Source organism: Dipodomys spectabilis, unplaced genomic scaffold, assembly GCF_019054845.1.
Source record: "Dipodomys spectabilis isolate Male_0828 unplaced genomic scaffold, ASM1905484v1 ptg000145l, whole genome shotgun sequence".
NCBI lineage: Eukaryota > Metazoa > Chordata > Mammalia > Rodentia > Heteromyidae > Dipodomys > Dipodomys spectabilis.
This window is the reverse complement of record NW_024870822.1, coordinates 5,466,316-5,482,351: the sequence shown is the minus strand read 5'-3', so window position 1 is coordinate 5,482,351 and position 16,036 is coordinate 5,466,316. Positions and strand designations below refer to the sequence as shown.

The 16,036-nt window shown below is 46.7% G+C and overlaps 1 protein-coding gene across 1 annotated transcript in view; it reads left to right on the top strand.

Annotated features, from left to right (window-relative positions):
* Kiaa1549l (KIAA1549 like) overlaps nt 1–16,036 on the top strand; it is a 241,992-nt gene that overhangs the window by 157,355 nt on the left and 68,601 nt on the right. Inside the window, exons 9-11 of the mRNA XM_042691587.1 lie at nt 4,426–4,577; nt 8,031–8,202; nt 11,891–12,054. Coding sequence (XP_042547521.1) covers nt 4,426–4,577; nt 8,031–8,202; nt 11,891–12,054 — 488 coding nt within the window. The remainder of the gene's footprint in view (nt 1–4,425; nt 4,578–8,030; nt 8,203–11,890; nt 12,055–16,036) is intronic.

Here is a 16,036-nt window from a genome sequence, read left to right as displayed (position 1 = left end):
CTTGTAATGTGATCATCCCTCTGTCTGGGGCTGGCTGGATCCTTTGTTGGATCCCATTGCTTGGGAGGGCCAGCAACCAGGATTCAGGCTTTTGCCTTCCCTTAAATACATGATCACTTTCCAACTGGCCAGTCAATAGCAACCATCCCATCATTGACAGATGGAGAGGGAGATTGGGAGCTGAGAAATGAGAGCTTTGCTCAACATGGGCTCCCAGACCATTTTCACAGCCTGTCCTGCTCGTTGCTGACAGCAACAAGAATTTGGAACACTACTTCCCTCTCTGTGGTTTATCTTTAAAACCCTGATATGTTTGTATCTCCTTTTCTAACTATACACGCACGCATGCACGCAAGCATGCGTGTCTCTCTCTATACATAAGTATATATAAGTCTATATAAGTTTATATGTCATATAATATTATATATATGTCCCTCTCTGTGTATAAAGTGTATATAAATAAGTCTATATAAGTTTATGTAAATCTATATAATATGTTATATATTATATGAAATATATTATTATATATATTATGCACTAGACACTTCTCCTTGCCAAGAGAGTAGGTCCCTCTTGGATGGAAAATCACTGCCTTAGGGTGAACCCTAAGAGAGGGCTCTGCTGGGGACTTCCCTGCCCTCTGGGCGTGCTGAGGTCAGGCGAGGGAACATGAGGCCAGATAGAACTATCCAGACTCAGTGTTGCCACACAGCAGAGGTAAGAGCCTGACTTAGGCCTATTCATCTGTCTTGGTTTCGCTCACCAGAGACAAGGCATCTCAGGCCCAGTAACGGATGTGATTGTTGTTTCAGCTCTGCTGTTAACTCGCCTCCGGTGTGCTTCAGCCAGCCACGCCAGCACGCCGGCCCTGGGCTCCACACCGTCACCTGTAGAATGTGGGGGAGCCATTTGCTGAGCATGAAGCGTCTTTCAGCTTGAGAGTGTGGCATTCAACCACAAATAAAGCAGTTTAGCTTGATAAAACAGTTTAGACTGACCCATGCCCCGCTGTGAGGGTGCTAGAGCCCCGTGGGGTTAGAAACAAAGAGGAAGAGAAAGGAGACAGAACAGTCTGGAGACCTCTGGAGGAAGCTCTCGAGCACGGCTGGGGACTTGCTTGCGGCCTCCAGGCTGAATCAGTGGTAGGCAAGAGCAGGAGCAGGTAGAGGATTGTGTTGGGTATGCCAAAGAGCCCAGGCTTTTGTATCACTGTGAGAGGTAGGGGTCCACACCTTCTCCACTGCTTTTCTGGGTGGGTAGAGAGGGTCAGGTGAACAAGGTCTGCCACATTCCTGAGGGAGGAGCTGCACAGATCCATACTCTCCATGTTTTTTTTCTCCACTAGCAAAGAAGGGGGCACATTATGACAGCAATACTATACCATTTACTGACGTTCAACCCAGTACCCATAGCATTGTTCTAGAAGCATTTTGTGAGTGTGTGTGTGTGTGTGTGTGTGTGTGTGTGTGTGTGTGTTTTCTGGTCCAGGGGCTTGAACTCAGGGCCTAGATGCTGTCCTTGAGCTTTTTGCCAAAGGCTAGCACTCTACCATATGAAGCTCAGCTCCACTTCTGACCTTCCTTCCTTCCTTCCTTCCTTCCTTCCTTCCTTTCTTTCTTTCTTTCTTTCTTTCTTTCTTTCTTTCTTTCTTTCTTTCTTTCTTTCTTTCTTTCTTTCTTTCTTTCTTTCTTTCTTTCTTCCTTTCTTCCTTTCTTTCTTTCTTCTTTCTTTCTTCTTTCTTTCATAGTTAATTAAAGAGTCTCATAGACAGGCACTGGTGGCTCACGCCTGTCATCCTAGCTATTTAGAAGCTGAGATTTGAGCTCAGATCATGGTTCAAAGACAGCCCAGGGCTGGGAAGGTGGCTCAGTGGTAGAGTACTTCCCTTGCATACATGAGGCCCTGGGGTTGATTCTTTAGTACCACATAAGCAGAAAAAGCTGGAAGTGGCACTGTGGCTCAAATGGTAGAGCTCTAGCCTTGAGCTGAAAAGCTGAGGGACAGCGCCCAGGCCCAGAGTTCAGGCCCCACAACAGACCACAAAAAAAAAAAAAAGACTAGGCAGGAAATCCCCTGGGATTCTTTTTTTTTGTCAGTCTCTGGGCTTGAACTCAGAGCCTGGGCACACTGCCACTTGAGCCACAGTGCCACTTTCAGCTTTTTCTGCATATGTGGTACTAAGGACTCGAGCCCAGGGTTTCATGAATGAGCACTCTACCACTAAGCCACATTCCCAGCCCTGAGATTCATCTCTAACCACCAGAAAACCAGAAGTTGTTGTCATAAGCAACAGTCCCAGTATTGTGCCGTCCTGAGGGAATTTTCATCACCTAAGGGTTTTGACTGTTGCTTTTGATGTCTGCCTTTGACCATGACTGTGAGCCCCAGTAAATAATTCAGGAAGAAGCTGTGCCCTGCCCATCCTGGCTCTTCTCTTACTCTCATCCACTTGTCAAGCAAGACCTATATAGAAGTAATTCTTCACAGTAATTTTCCTGGGGGGGGGGGTGTCTTTGAGCTAGCAAGGTCACAGACTTCCCTGTCAGGATAGCGATCTGGGAGTCTTCTCTGGGACCTCACTCCATAAGAATGCACAACAGCGTCTCTTCTTTGATTGTAGAGATTCAGATCACAGATGAGCTGTGAGTGTCTCACTGGGGTCCTAGGAGAATATCTGCTTTATACCCTCCGAGGGGGTCTGGTTTGGCATTTATGCTTTCAAAGAAGTAATTTTGGAGATCCAGCTGTGGGTTTTATTTCTCTCTTGATGTGTCTCAACATTATTCTTCTGTGCCTTGTCTTTGGCTGCTCCGTTTGGTTCTATGTGGAATGCAATCGTTAGTGTTGGCTCTGGGCAGCTCCCTGCTGAACAAGATATCATAAAGACCAACACCCTTTATATCCAAGCTATTTCCAGAGCCTACTAGATAAGTGGTAGTAATGATCCTGGGCTGGGATGTGGTAGAATAAACTATTAAATGAAGACTTTTATTATATTCCCACTTACAATTTTTTATTTCTTAAAAAAAAGTCATCATTTTTAGCACTTCAAGTTTTGGAGTGAATATGTTTGAGGACAGAGTTTGCCCGGTGGGGTAAAATGTGCTTTGCTGGGGAGACAGGGCAAACACAGGACTTGGGGGGGTAGATTAGAAAAGGCAATTGTCCTACAGAAGGCAACAACACTAAAACAGTTGTGGAGCGCTAGTGCTCCTTACAGCCTTCCACTGTACTGGCCATGGCCTGGAGTCCATCATGAGGACCACAATTGCTGTGTCCTAATCCTCCAGGTGTTGATTGCAGAAGCAAGGAGGAATCCCCTCTTACCTACTATGTCCCAGACACTGTGCTAAACTGCTGTATACATCCTGTCTCCTTCAAGCTGTAGAGCCATAAGAAGGATGTTCTCTGGGTTGTACACTTTCCTGTTAGCCCTCGTACAGAGAAGCACTGAAACCCAGGTACCACAATGGCTTGCTGAAGGCCCCACAACCAGCACAAACCAGAACAGAGAGAGATCCTGCTCTCCCTGGTAGGTTGTCCTGTTCTCCCATGGAAGACAGTCTGAGGGGCCATGGGAAGCTGTAGCAGTGGGCACCACAGGGTCAGGTCCTCAGGACCCTGAGCAGGAGGGTTTGTCTGGATATATGAGATTACCTTGCAAGATAGAATGGCGACTCCTAGCAAACCTCTTGAGAATAAAAAATAAAATGAAGGCAGACCTGAGCCAAGGAGTTCTGAGTGGGAAACTGCTCAACACTCAGTCAGCAGTGCCTGCAGCTCTGCTGTGCATGCTCCCATGTGAACTCTTTGTATTGCATATAATCTGTGTGTGTGTGTGTGTGTGTGTGTGTGTGTGTGTGTGTGTGTGTGTGTGTGTGTGTGTGTGTGTGTGTGTGTGTGTGTGTGTGTGTTGCCAGTACTGGGGCTTTAGTTCAGAGCTTGGGTGGTATCCCTGAGATGTTTTACTTTGGGCTGGCACTCTACCCCTTGAGCCACAGCTTTACTCCCTCCTTTTTGGTGTTCATTGGAAATAAGAGTCTCACAGATTTGTCTGCCCCCGAGCTCTCTTTATACTGTGGTCCTCAGATCTCAGCCTCTCAAGTAGCTAAGATTCCAGGCAGGAGCCACTGGGTCGTATACCAGAGTGCTAGAGATTTTGTACCTCGAAGAGCTTCAGATTGCATCCCAACTTCTCCAGTCACTAGCTACGTGGCTTGAGGTCACTCATTTTGTTTTTCTTTTTGATATCTGTAACACGTGGATAGTGACCCGTGCTGTCACGGAGGCGAAGCGAGGTAAAGATGGCCGGTCCAAGGTGAGGTAGGGCATGGTGCCCTTGCTGCGCAAGGCAGGTGGTGGCTGTGGTCACTGAGTCAGCAGTATGGGCTCTGAGCCTCCCTTCTGCCTTCTGCATCTCCGCAGTGCTGCAGGGCGTAGACAATTCACTGGTGGGCCTACACAACCAGAGCTTCGCCCGGGTCATGGAGCAGCGCCTTGCCCAGCTCTTCATGATGTCTCAGCAACAGAGCCGGCGGTTTAAGCGGGCCACCACCCTGGGAAGCTACACCGTGCAGGTAGGTGTGCAGTACCACTGGGGTTGCCAAGTGACTGTGGGGAAATGTGCCTCCTGGGATTGCACAGATACCGTGTGTAGAGAGCCATCCATGCATCCATCTGAGTCATTTCCTTAGCACTGTTCTGGGGTTAACGGTTTGTCCCCCCCACTGTCCACAACTAGATGATTAGCGGAGGCCAGATTCCGCCCATATGCAGATCAGAAGTGAAAGGTTCTGTCGTTGGCATTTAGTCAACTTAAAAATACAACCCAACCCACCTGTCAGTGGCTCACACCTGTCAGCTGTTCCGGAGGGTGAGTTGAAGAGTACAGTTCAAAGCCAGCCTAGGAAGGAAAGTTCATGAGATTCTTTTTTTTTGGGTCCGGTCGTGGGGCCTGAACTCTGGGCCTGGTCGCTGTCCCTCAGCTCTTCAGCTCAAGGCTAGCTCTCTACCACTTGAGCCACAGCGCCACTTCCGGCTTTTTTCTTTTTGCTTATGTGGTGCTGAGGAATCGAACCCAGGGCCTCAGGCATGCAAGGCAAGCGCTCTACCGCTGAGCTACCTTCCCAGCCCTCATGAGATTCTTATCTCCAATGAATCAACAAAAAGCCAGAAACAGGGTTGTGGCTCAAATGGTAAAACACTAGCCTTGGGCAAAAAAGCTAAGGGACAGTATATAGGCCTTGAGTTCAAACTCTCGTTCACATACACACACACACACACACACACACATACACACACAAATTGATCCCTCCAAAATTTATGGCAGACCCAAGGCCAAGTAGTGATTTAGGTGGGAGATGTGGAAGGCACTGATATTGATCTGTCCATACCTCTTACCATTTCTAAGCATGGCAACTGGCTTTCCAACAGCCAGCCTTGAATCTTCCCTACTAAACTGCCCTCGGAACCCACTTTGCCCCTGCTATGCTACTAGAGTGTGTGGAAATTAACTCGTGGTGGGTGTACAAATACTCCGGCTGTCTTGCTTCTTAGCTAGCAGAATTCTGATCATTTCTAGAGATATGGGATTCGCTTTTCATCACTCAATTTACTAATTTACCCCCTTACTGGCTCTTTTCTTACCTGTGTATCACCTTTCTACCTCCTGTCAGTTTTTCATCCCTCTCAAAGAAACTGTAAACACTTACTTCTTCTCTGGATTTCCTTCTGTGGGATCCCCTCAAAGTAGTAGCCCTCTGTGGGGGTGGGAGGGGGATTTCACGCTGCCCTTGATCCTGCAAAAGTGTCTAGTATATTCTCGGCAACTCACACATCTTGATTAGCATAAACTTCATGAATGAGAACCCGTCTCTCACATTGCTACACTAGCTAACAAAGCTCTGCTCAGTGTATAGCAAATTGCAGAGACCATCCTGGCAGAGGCCTCTGGAGGGCTGGCTGGAGCGCTAGTTCAAAGTAGCCGGCCGCGCTGGGCATGGGAATGCTTCACCACTAACTGACCACATCTTTTGCAAATGCATAGTGTGGCACTTCCTCGGAGGAGACATCTTTTCATTTCCTGGAGGAAATCACAAACATTCACACAGTCTGCTGCAGACCACAGCCCCAGACAATCTGGAAAGCGAAGCCCATCTTCTCTCCCTGCACTGAGTCAGTCTCCCCTCTGATGGACCCTCCAGGTCTCCTGATTCACAAGTCAGGCCCTTAGCCTATTTGCTGTTGCTTTGGTTCTGAAAGTCTTTGTGGTCTGTGAGGACCTCGTCAGGAGGCAAAGGGCTGGTTAATTTTCTTTGTCAGGGTTATGACTTTGCCTTTGTGGTTGTGTTCCATCTGAGTCCTATAATTCACACCTCTCCAAATGACAGAAAGGAAGTCACTGGTGCTGAGATGGCTCTGAACAGCTGAAAGGAGAAGAAGGACGTCTTGCAATCCTGATGTTACTTATAAAGCTGGAAAACTTAGGGCTGGGAAGGTGGCTCAGTGGTAGAGCGCTTGCCTTGCATGCATGAGGCCCTGGGTTCGATTCCCCAGCACCACATGAGCAAAAAGAAAAAAAGCTGGAAGTGGCGCTGTGGCTCAAGTGGTAGAGTGCTAGCCTTGAGCTGAAGAGCTGAGGGACAATGTCCAGGCCCAGAGTTCAGGCCCCATGACCGGACCCCCCCAAAAAAAGAAAAACTTAACATACTTGATATATCTAAAAGGGACCAGAGATGTTGCTCCCATTTTTTCCCTAAGAATTCTGTGCACCTGTCTCTATAGCTACCCAGAAACTCACAGAGGACCAAGTGATCTTGTTTCACTTTGCTTTATTTTCTTTCTATAAATACAGACAGAGGCCACAGAGACATCTTGGTAAAAAAAAAAAAAATTACCATTAGCCAGATGTGGTACACAGCTGTAAAAAGAATTACTGTTAAATTGAAACTGAGTAATGTTAGTAGATAAAGATAACTTTCCTTCATGGAGATTTACATATCTAGAATTTAAAGGTATTTGTCTGTTTGATATATTTGAAAAATTGAGTCCCAAGAAGAAATCATATGACAAGTTTTGGGTTTTTTTTTCCTGGGTTGTTTATTTGTTTTTGTGTTGGTGCTAGGTTTTGAACTCAGAACCTCATGCTTTCACTTAGCTTTTTTTCAGCTCCAGACTGGTGTTCTACCACTTGAACAATACTTCCAGTTCTGGCCTTTTGCTAGTTAATTAAAGATAAGGGTCTCACAGACTTCCTTGCCCAGGCTGGCCTCCAGTTGGGATCCTCAGATCTCATCCTCCTGAGTAGCTAGAATTACAGGTGTGAGCCACTCACACCTGGCTAAAAAGAAAAGTGTGGGAGACGAGGAAGACCAGAACAAATACTCCAAAATGATGATAGTAATTAGCTGGCTATGGAGGGACTCTTAATCATTTTTCTCTTCCTTTGTTCCTTGATGCTTAGCTATTGTTTTTTATTTTCCTATATTGAATATATATATATATATATATATATATATATATATATATATATATAATAGTAAAAATAATTAGAAAAGAGCTTTGGGTTTCCAAGTACTGCTTTTGTCAGAGATCTTTTCCAATGCAGATGTAAGGTTTTTTTTTTTTTCCTTTCTGGCAATTGCTGATCTTGAAATTTAAAATCTTATTGGAGAAAAACTTAGCATGCCCTGAATTCCTGGGGAGGCCTATTTTCAAATGAGGCCAGAGCCGAGTGGAGGCTGGGAAATACTCTTCTTGCATATTTTCATTTCCAACTTCCAACTGTGCTTTCCAGATGTTCATATTTTTCAAAACCTTTTTTGTAAGTCTCCCAGTCTCTCACGCTAGCCATAGCAGGCTTCCTGAGACACTGGCTGTAGGGCGGAACAGAAAGGTTTCTGTCTAGCTTATTTGCTGTGCATCCATGATAGGCCGCAGCAGGCCTCAATAGAAAGCCTGCTGATGGCCCCTGGGCCTAGAGGGTTGATTCAAGATGTCCTACAAACACCTAGCCTCTCTTTTTCTGAAAGATGGTAAAGATGCAGCGGGTACCAGGACCGAAGGACCCAGCGGAGCTGACCTACTACACCCTGTACAACGGGAAGCCACTGCTGGGCACGGCGGCAGCCAAGATCCTGAGCACCATTGACTCCCAGAGGATGGCCCTGACGTTGCATCACGTGGTCCTTCTGCAAGCTGACCGTAAGGGGATGCTTCTCCATTCAGTCATTTGTCATGCTACTAATGTTTCCTGCAAGTGTCAAACTGACTTTTCCAAACTCATATGAATGGTCCCAGAACTAAATGTGTTTCTGTTCCGGAAGGTTCTTAGAGCCATCAGTTGTGTTTTCTGAGCTGTTGGAAGCAATAGGCTTTGGGTAAGAAGTATGTTTTATGATATTCAGATGCTGACCCTCTCTTCCCCCCACCCCCACAAGTGCTGCTCACTCTTCCTCCCCAGTGTAATTTAGTGAGCAGCTCTGAAAAGTCACTGCAACTGAGATGGTATTTGAATGACGGGAACATTGATAATTTGATCTGAGGAATCTTTAGAGTCCTGTGTGAATTGTGCTTGGTGCTGGAGGATTTTCAAAAGTAGGAGAAGCCAGGTGCTGGTGCCTCATGCCTGAAATCCTAGCTACTCAGGAGGCTGAGATGTGAGAATTGTGATTCAAAGCCAGCCTGGGGCAGAAAAGTCCGTGTGACACATCTCCACCAGAAGTGGAGCTGTGGCTCAAAGTGGTAGGGCTCTAAGCTTGAGCAGAAATGCTCAGGGACTACTACACCCAGGCCCCGAGTTCAAGCCCTATGACCAACCGCCCTCCCCTATCTTCTCCCCCAAAAAGTGGGAGTTAATTCAGGAGTCAAGGAACACAGGGATCATCAGAACAAGACTGCTCTGAAAGTGCTTCTGGAATGAAGGAACAGAGGCAACAGAGTAAAGGTGTTAAAAGAATACTGGCCTCCCTGTGTGCCTCCCAGTGGCTGCTACTGATCTCTATTTCCTCACCCTCCCTGCTCGATGGAGTTATGTTTATTTAGCTCCAAATCACAGGAGTGGCTATGAAAAGCTGTTTGCCTTAGAGAAATGCCTTTTTCTAAAAGTGTCCAACCTCCTGGGACTCCATTTCTTCCCCTTCAAATTTGGATGAGAATAGTGTGTAGACAAAGGACTCATCACCAAGTAGGTGCTCAAAGCCTGTTGTCTTTTCCTCTCTGCCCTCTACGCAACCTCTTTCCATTGAAATAACCATTCATTCTTTGTTACCCTGGACATGACTTTGTAAATTCAGATCAGACGCCAGTGAACTTACTGGATTTGGATAACTTCAGTTGACCTAACTTGAAGATCACTTTGACCGTTAAGTGATTTTATTAACATGCATAAGATGAATCTATTCTGCAACTCCTTCTGGTCTCCCCCAATTAAATAGAGGTGAGGGAATTTTACATGCTACACCAAAAAGAGAGTCCCCTAAACAGTGAAACTTAGGCAAATCAGAGCACCTGCATATTTCATTCTTGCTAATTTTGTGTGTATATATTTAGGGTGGTGATTAATACACTATGCATGTTTTTGCTCCATCTAGATAGACTAGCCTAGGGCGACCCCCCCCACACACCTAAAAAAAAGAGGCAGATGGATTTTTTTAAATAGGAGTTCTTTTTAAGCTTTAAAAACTGTTCATGGCATATGAGGTTCCCATGTAAATACTGAGTCACTAAAAGCAGTAGCAATTAAGTGTGTAATGTCAACAGAGACCCATTATCTAATGAGCTGTTTTCAGGAGTTAATAATGTGATTCATCACTGATTGATAAAAGAAACTGTGAGATGTTTTTTTGTAACTAATAGGATTCAGAGCCCAAGGGCAGCCAGATGACAGGGACATCTTGGCTAACTGAGATGAGCTGCGGTCAGAGAAGTCCGCTGTCTCTTCAGGCAAACCTTCACCTTATGGCGATTACTAGGGATGATCTTTATAATCCAGATCTAAACCCTTGGCACAGAGGGTCTAGGGGCCTTCAGAGTTCAGCAGGATCAGGAGGATTAAGTCATGCCAGCCATTCTTACAAGAGACTGAGATAGACTGACAGACAGACAGACAGACAGACAGACAGACAGACAGACAGATAGATAGATAGATAGATAGATGTGTGTATGTAGATATATGTATATGATGTGTGTACACATATATATTTATATATCATTGGACTAGAACCTAGAACTAGCACAGAAGTGATACTTCTCTCTCTAACTTGGTACTCTGGCCCATCCAGAAATCTGTATGCCATGGGGATAATAGCAGTTTATCGATGCATTCCTTCAACTTTTTAATCAAGCACGTACTATATGCTCCGCCCTACTAAAGGCCCTGGGAATACAAGTACAAGAGAGAGAACCCCCGCCCTCCTGGAGGGTACCTTCTAATGGAGTGCCTAACGGTCCTGTCAGACGACTGGGAGCCTTGCTTCTCCACATATAGCCTGTAGGCTGATTACATGCTTATCACCCGCGAGCTTGTTAAATGAGCAGCAGGATCTCTGGGTTTGCACCCAAACACACAGACTCAGAACCCACAGCTGAAGAACCCCAGTGCTTGGTGTGTCCATTAATGTTTGAGAGGCACAGCTTTAGGGGGAAAAAAATTAAGCAGGGCAGGGGTGGGGTATTGACAGGGAGCAAAAGAGGCTGGTGTTCTTATTTCCTGTACAGGGAACATGGAAGGCATGACAGAGGGGCACAATTTGTTCAGAGCTCTTGAAGGCTGAGAAGGACGGAATCATGTGGATTTCTAGTTGAAGAGCACTTTGGATGGAAGGATCAGCCAGTGCAAAGGCCCTGTGGCAGGAGCCTATCTGCCTATCTGAAAAGTAATAGGAGGCCAGTAAGACCAGAGCAGAGTGAGGTCCTGGCAAAGCAGTAGCAAATAAAGCCAAAGAAGAAACTGAGAATGTCAATTCATGGATCACTGGGGGATCTTATAGAAATTGAAAACACTCTGGCTCTTTCTTAGAATGGATGGGAGCCTCAAGGTTTTTTATTATGTAAATCTGAAACTTAGAGACTCACACTCTGGTGACTACTATAAATATAATCTTTTTGTATGTGTGCCAGCACTGGGGCTTGAACTCTCACTTGGCTTTTTCACTCAAGACTGATGTTCTACCGCTTGAGCCATGCCTCCATAACCAGTTTTTGTTGCTTAATTGGAGAAAAGAGTCTCATGGGCTTTTCTATCTGGTCCAGCCTTGAACTGAGATACTCATATCTCAGTGTCCTGAGTGAATAGGACTATAGGCATGCACAACTAGCACCAATCAGGGTCTCATATTTTTGCCTGTGATTCTCTTAACACCTCCCATAGAGCTGGGATGATAGATGCTTATTGCCAGGCTTGGCTTATTGGCTGAGATGAGTTCTTCTTCATGTTTTGCCTGAGCTGGCTTCAAACCATGATCCTCCCCACCTCTGCCTCCTATGCAGCTTGTATTACAGGTGTGAGCTGCCATACCAGGTATGCAGCACACATTTCTCATCCCCAAGTGAGAACATCTTCTCTACTCTTCTTTTTGACCTTTGTGTGTCCTTGATGAAGAAAATGGATATGGATGTGTCATCTTCTTCCTCTTACCAAATACTTGGAGGTTGCATTTATTGAGTACCTGCTAGGGATGACACCAAATCACCACAAAGTGGTGCCCCATTTTACCAATGAGGAAACAAGCCCCTAAGAGTTTGCATAACTTGTCCAAGGTGGACAGAGGCTTCTGACCTCTTGGCCTTCATCCCTCCCTCCTGATGACTTGGGATTGAGGGGTCCCTGTCAGGCTCACGTTGCTCTTCCAATGCCCTTGGTCACGTGTGTCCGGCCGGCTCTTTCCCACAGCTGTGGTAAAGAACCCGCCTAACAATCTATGGATCATCGCTGCGGTGCTGGCGCCGATCGCTGTGGTGACAGTCATCATCATCATCATCACGGCCGTGCTCTGCAGGAAGAACAAGAACGACTTCAAGCCGGACACCATGATCAACCTGCCTCAGAGGGCAAAGGTAGGTGGGCAGTGGGACGAGGCGGGGACTCAGCCCCCAGAGGCCCTGCCCTCCCCCCTTATCTCTCTGCTCCCCTCTCCTCCCCTCTCCACCTCTCCCCTCCCCTCCTCTTCTTTTCCTCTCCTCTCCTCTTCCCTCCTCTCCTCTCCTTATTTCTCTCCTCTCTCTCCTCTCTCTCTCTCTCTCTTTCTCTCTCTCTCTCTCTGTCTTCTCTGTCTCTCTGTCTCTCTGTCTCTCTCCTCTCTCTGCTCTGAGACTGGGACTCAAACTTGGTGCCCGACGTTTTTGCTCATTGACTAGCACTCCACCAGCTGAGCCACGCCTCCACTCCCATCTGCCTGCCCTTCTCTCTGGGCTTCCAAGGACACGGGAACCCATGCCTCTTAGCTGCTCACTCTCCCCAACTAGTGTTTCCATGAAGTTTGCTTTTTGCACCTCTAATCCTCTCAGCATCCCTTTGAGGATTATCTCACAGATGAGGAAACCAAGGCACAGGAAACCTAGAGCTAAAAAGATCCGAGAGGACCTTCAACATGTCAGTAGGCTCCATCCTTCTACCCATGAAAAGTCACACCTGTGCGATCACATGGGCGATGGGTGGGAAGTAGCAGGCGTGGAGGTGAAGTGGGTCTCCATTTGTGTCCGCCACATGCATGTGCCAGAATCCTAGCCCCATCCCTCCCTGGGATGGCATGAGCGATAGCTCTGTAGAACGTGAGTTGGCTGTGAGGATGGAGCCTCCGCGCATGAGATTAATGCCCTTAGAAGTGTTTGTCTCTCCCATCTTGTGAGGACACAGGCAATGAACAATCTGAAGCATGGCAGCCGGCCCTCAACAGAGCCCAACCACTTTGGTCTTGAACGACCCTGCTTCCAAAACCATGAGAAATAAATGTTACTTAAAAGGCCCCCCATGGATGGTATTTGGTTTTAGCAATGCAAATTGACTAAGACAAGATTTTTTTTTTTGGCCTCTAATATAAGGCTCCTTTGCTTCCCTGTTCTGCTGGCTGGAATGATTGCCATGGTAGACCAGCTGCCAGGCCAGGCCAGTGGTGAAGCCCACAGCCTGGCTGGGGTCCTATCTTCCCTCTGCCACCTGCATACCTCTGCCCTGGAGGCTGGTATCTGGCAGAGCCGTGGACAGAGGACATTTTGATGGCTAATTTTCCAGGCACGTAACTGCCTTTGTGATAGTCCCCGAGGGAATTATCTCAACTGTAAGACTCGGTGTTTAAATAATGCCTTACAATCTGCTGGCCCTTCTGGGCCTGTCACCTCGTTTGTTCATCACGCCAGCCTGGTGAGATAGGTCACAGTCAGGGCAGGTTTTATTATCCTCAGTGAACAGCCCGAACCCAAGAGGGAAAGAAAGATGTCAGGATTTGTCCAGAGTATAATACAACAAACAACAGGAGGGTGAGGGAGCCCCACGTGGAAATCTTTGTACTCTTTCTGTGTGGGGCCACCCACCGGACCCTGGAGATCTACCAGGCTGCTCTTCTTCTGTCTCAGGACCTCTGAGTTCTGCCTACCTGGGTAGCAAGTGGCCCCTGCCCTACTTCTTGTCCAATGTAGTGCACGTCAGTTATAAAGCTGGTTCTGTGGGGATGGGGGTATCCACATAACTCCCTTCCTTCTAAACAATCATACCTCACCAGCACAAAAGAAATCAAAGGACTCTTATTGCGGACTAAACTGATAACACCTGTTGTGATGCAGTGGCTTGATTAGACTACAGAGGACCCACCCCCACCCCCCAAAATGTGTATTCTGCTTCTGATGTCCCCCAAGACCCCTACCTTTCCCATGCAGCAGGAGGCTGGGAGGAAGGGGCCACTGGAAATTGCCAGAACGCAAAAATGCACACTGCTCCAGAGTACAGTGTTGCATTTCCTAGCTTGGCTACCACGTGTGAAGTGTGCCACCATAACAAGTCATTACCGGCATGGCAGGGTTAGTCCAAGAACGTCAAACATGCCGCGTTGACGTTAGAAGTGGCAGTCTTTGAGTCACAGATTCAACCAAAGCCTTATTTGTCAGCCGAATGAAGCAGCACATCTTCTGGCTGGCACGCTCTCTGGGGCCAGCAGGGGGGGCGTGTTTATGCTTTTCCCAGCTCCTATTGTGTGCCTACCCCGTGCATTGTGCTTTCTGGAGTACCTGGCCAGGGTTGGAAATCAAACCAATTTAATGTCCCATGAGTTGTATGGCGCTGCTGCGGGTCTCCCCCTCCGGGAGACTGTGTGACACACTTTGATTTCCACCACCCTTTTGTCCCGGGAAGCCAGCAGCTTGCAACTGCCATTGTGCTGCTGCAGTCCTCCTGGTCCAAGGCAGGGACACTGCGGTATGTCGGAGAGAGGAGCGAGCCAGCTGCACGGCTCTTCACCACCAGGTGTGAGCAGAATTCAGTGAATGCAAAGGGACGAAGCAGAATAAGAGTTAGCCTTCGCCACCAATCCATAAGCGAGGCGGATGGCACCAGGGACGTCGCTGTGTCTTTAGAATGCATGCTGCGGGGTCAGAGGAAATCCCGGGGACTCAGGCTGAGAGCCCCAGTGACAAACATAACATGCTAAGCAGAGGTAAGTGTGGGAGTCCAGGGGGCTGAGGCCAGAGTAGCGAGCCTGTCCCTCGTCTGTGGAGACAAGACTCTAGGCATACGCTGTGGTATTGTCATCTGCCAGGTTTCCTTCCACAGGCTGAATGCTGAGAGAATAATAATAGCAAGTGGGCTTAGCTTCAGTTACCTTGTGTCTTCCTACTTTGCTTCTCTTTACTCTTTGTCATTGCATCTGTAGCCTCTTCCCTTCATTCAGATAAAGAGAACATGGCTGGAAAAGTAGTTATAGCCAGATCCACATGCAGAATGGAATTTGAGCCCTGCAATGGTGGGCGTGTTCTGTTTGGGACAAATCCTTCACCCCCTATGCATGACCAGCAATTTCCTCTCTTTCACATACTTATCTGTATGACCTCAGTAAAGTTAGGAGACCTCTTTTGTGCCTCAGCTTTCCCATCTGTAAAATGGGCATGTTAACACTGTTCCTGGATAGGCTACTGGAAGGATTACAAGTTAATATATGTAAATGGCTTTGGGTTGTACCTGGTATATAATAAATACCAAATACAAGTTAGCTTTTATTATTGCATGGTGTTGTTTCTTAGACGGTCTTGATAATGTGTCTGTCTTTGGAATTATTGGAGATTATTGTTTTGATTTGGAAATTTTGTAAAACCCATTCAAACAATTTTAGGCAGGTCTTTCACAGCTTTGTATGACTGGGGTTATAATTACTCTTGTATCACTGATATTTTTCCAACAAACAATAGGTGATTTTCAAGTTGAAGTTTGGGAGACCAATTGCTTTGGGAGTCAGAAAAATGGAGGAATTAGTTTTCAGTTTTTACCACCTGGTTGTATGATCTTGAGCAAATCACAACCTCTCTGAGCTTTGGTATTCTTATTATAAAATGAAGACTGATATTTGTCCTACTTACCCTATGAGTTAGCTGTGAGGACAAAACTAGGTCGGTGTCAGTATGCTATAAGTACTGAATATATATATATATATATATATATATATATATATATATATATATATATTGTGTGTGTGTGTGTGTGTGTGTGTGTGTGTGTGTATGTGTGTGTGTGTGTTGGTACTGAGACTTGAACACAGGGCCTCATTCTCTCTTTTGGCTTTTTCCACTTGAGGCTGGTACTCTACCAATTGAGACACAGCTCCACTTCTGGCTTTTTGATGGTTAATTGGAGATGAGTCTCCCAAACTTTTCTGCCTGGGCTGACTTTGAACTTTGATCCTCAGCTTTCACTCTCCTGAGTAGCTAGGATTACAGGCATGCGCCACCAGCATCCAGCACAGCGGCCACTTTTTCAGCTGTTGTTCCAATGTCTCTCTTTTCACATACTCCCAGTTGACCCAGTCATCTGACGTATGCAGCCAGTAACCTCAAGAAA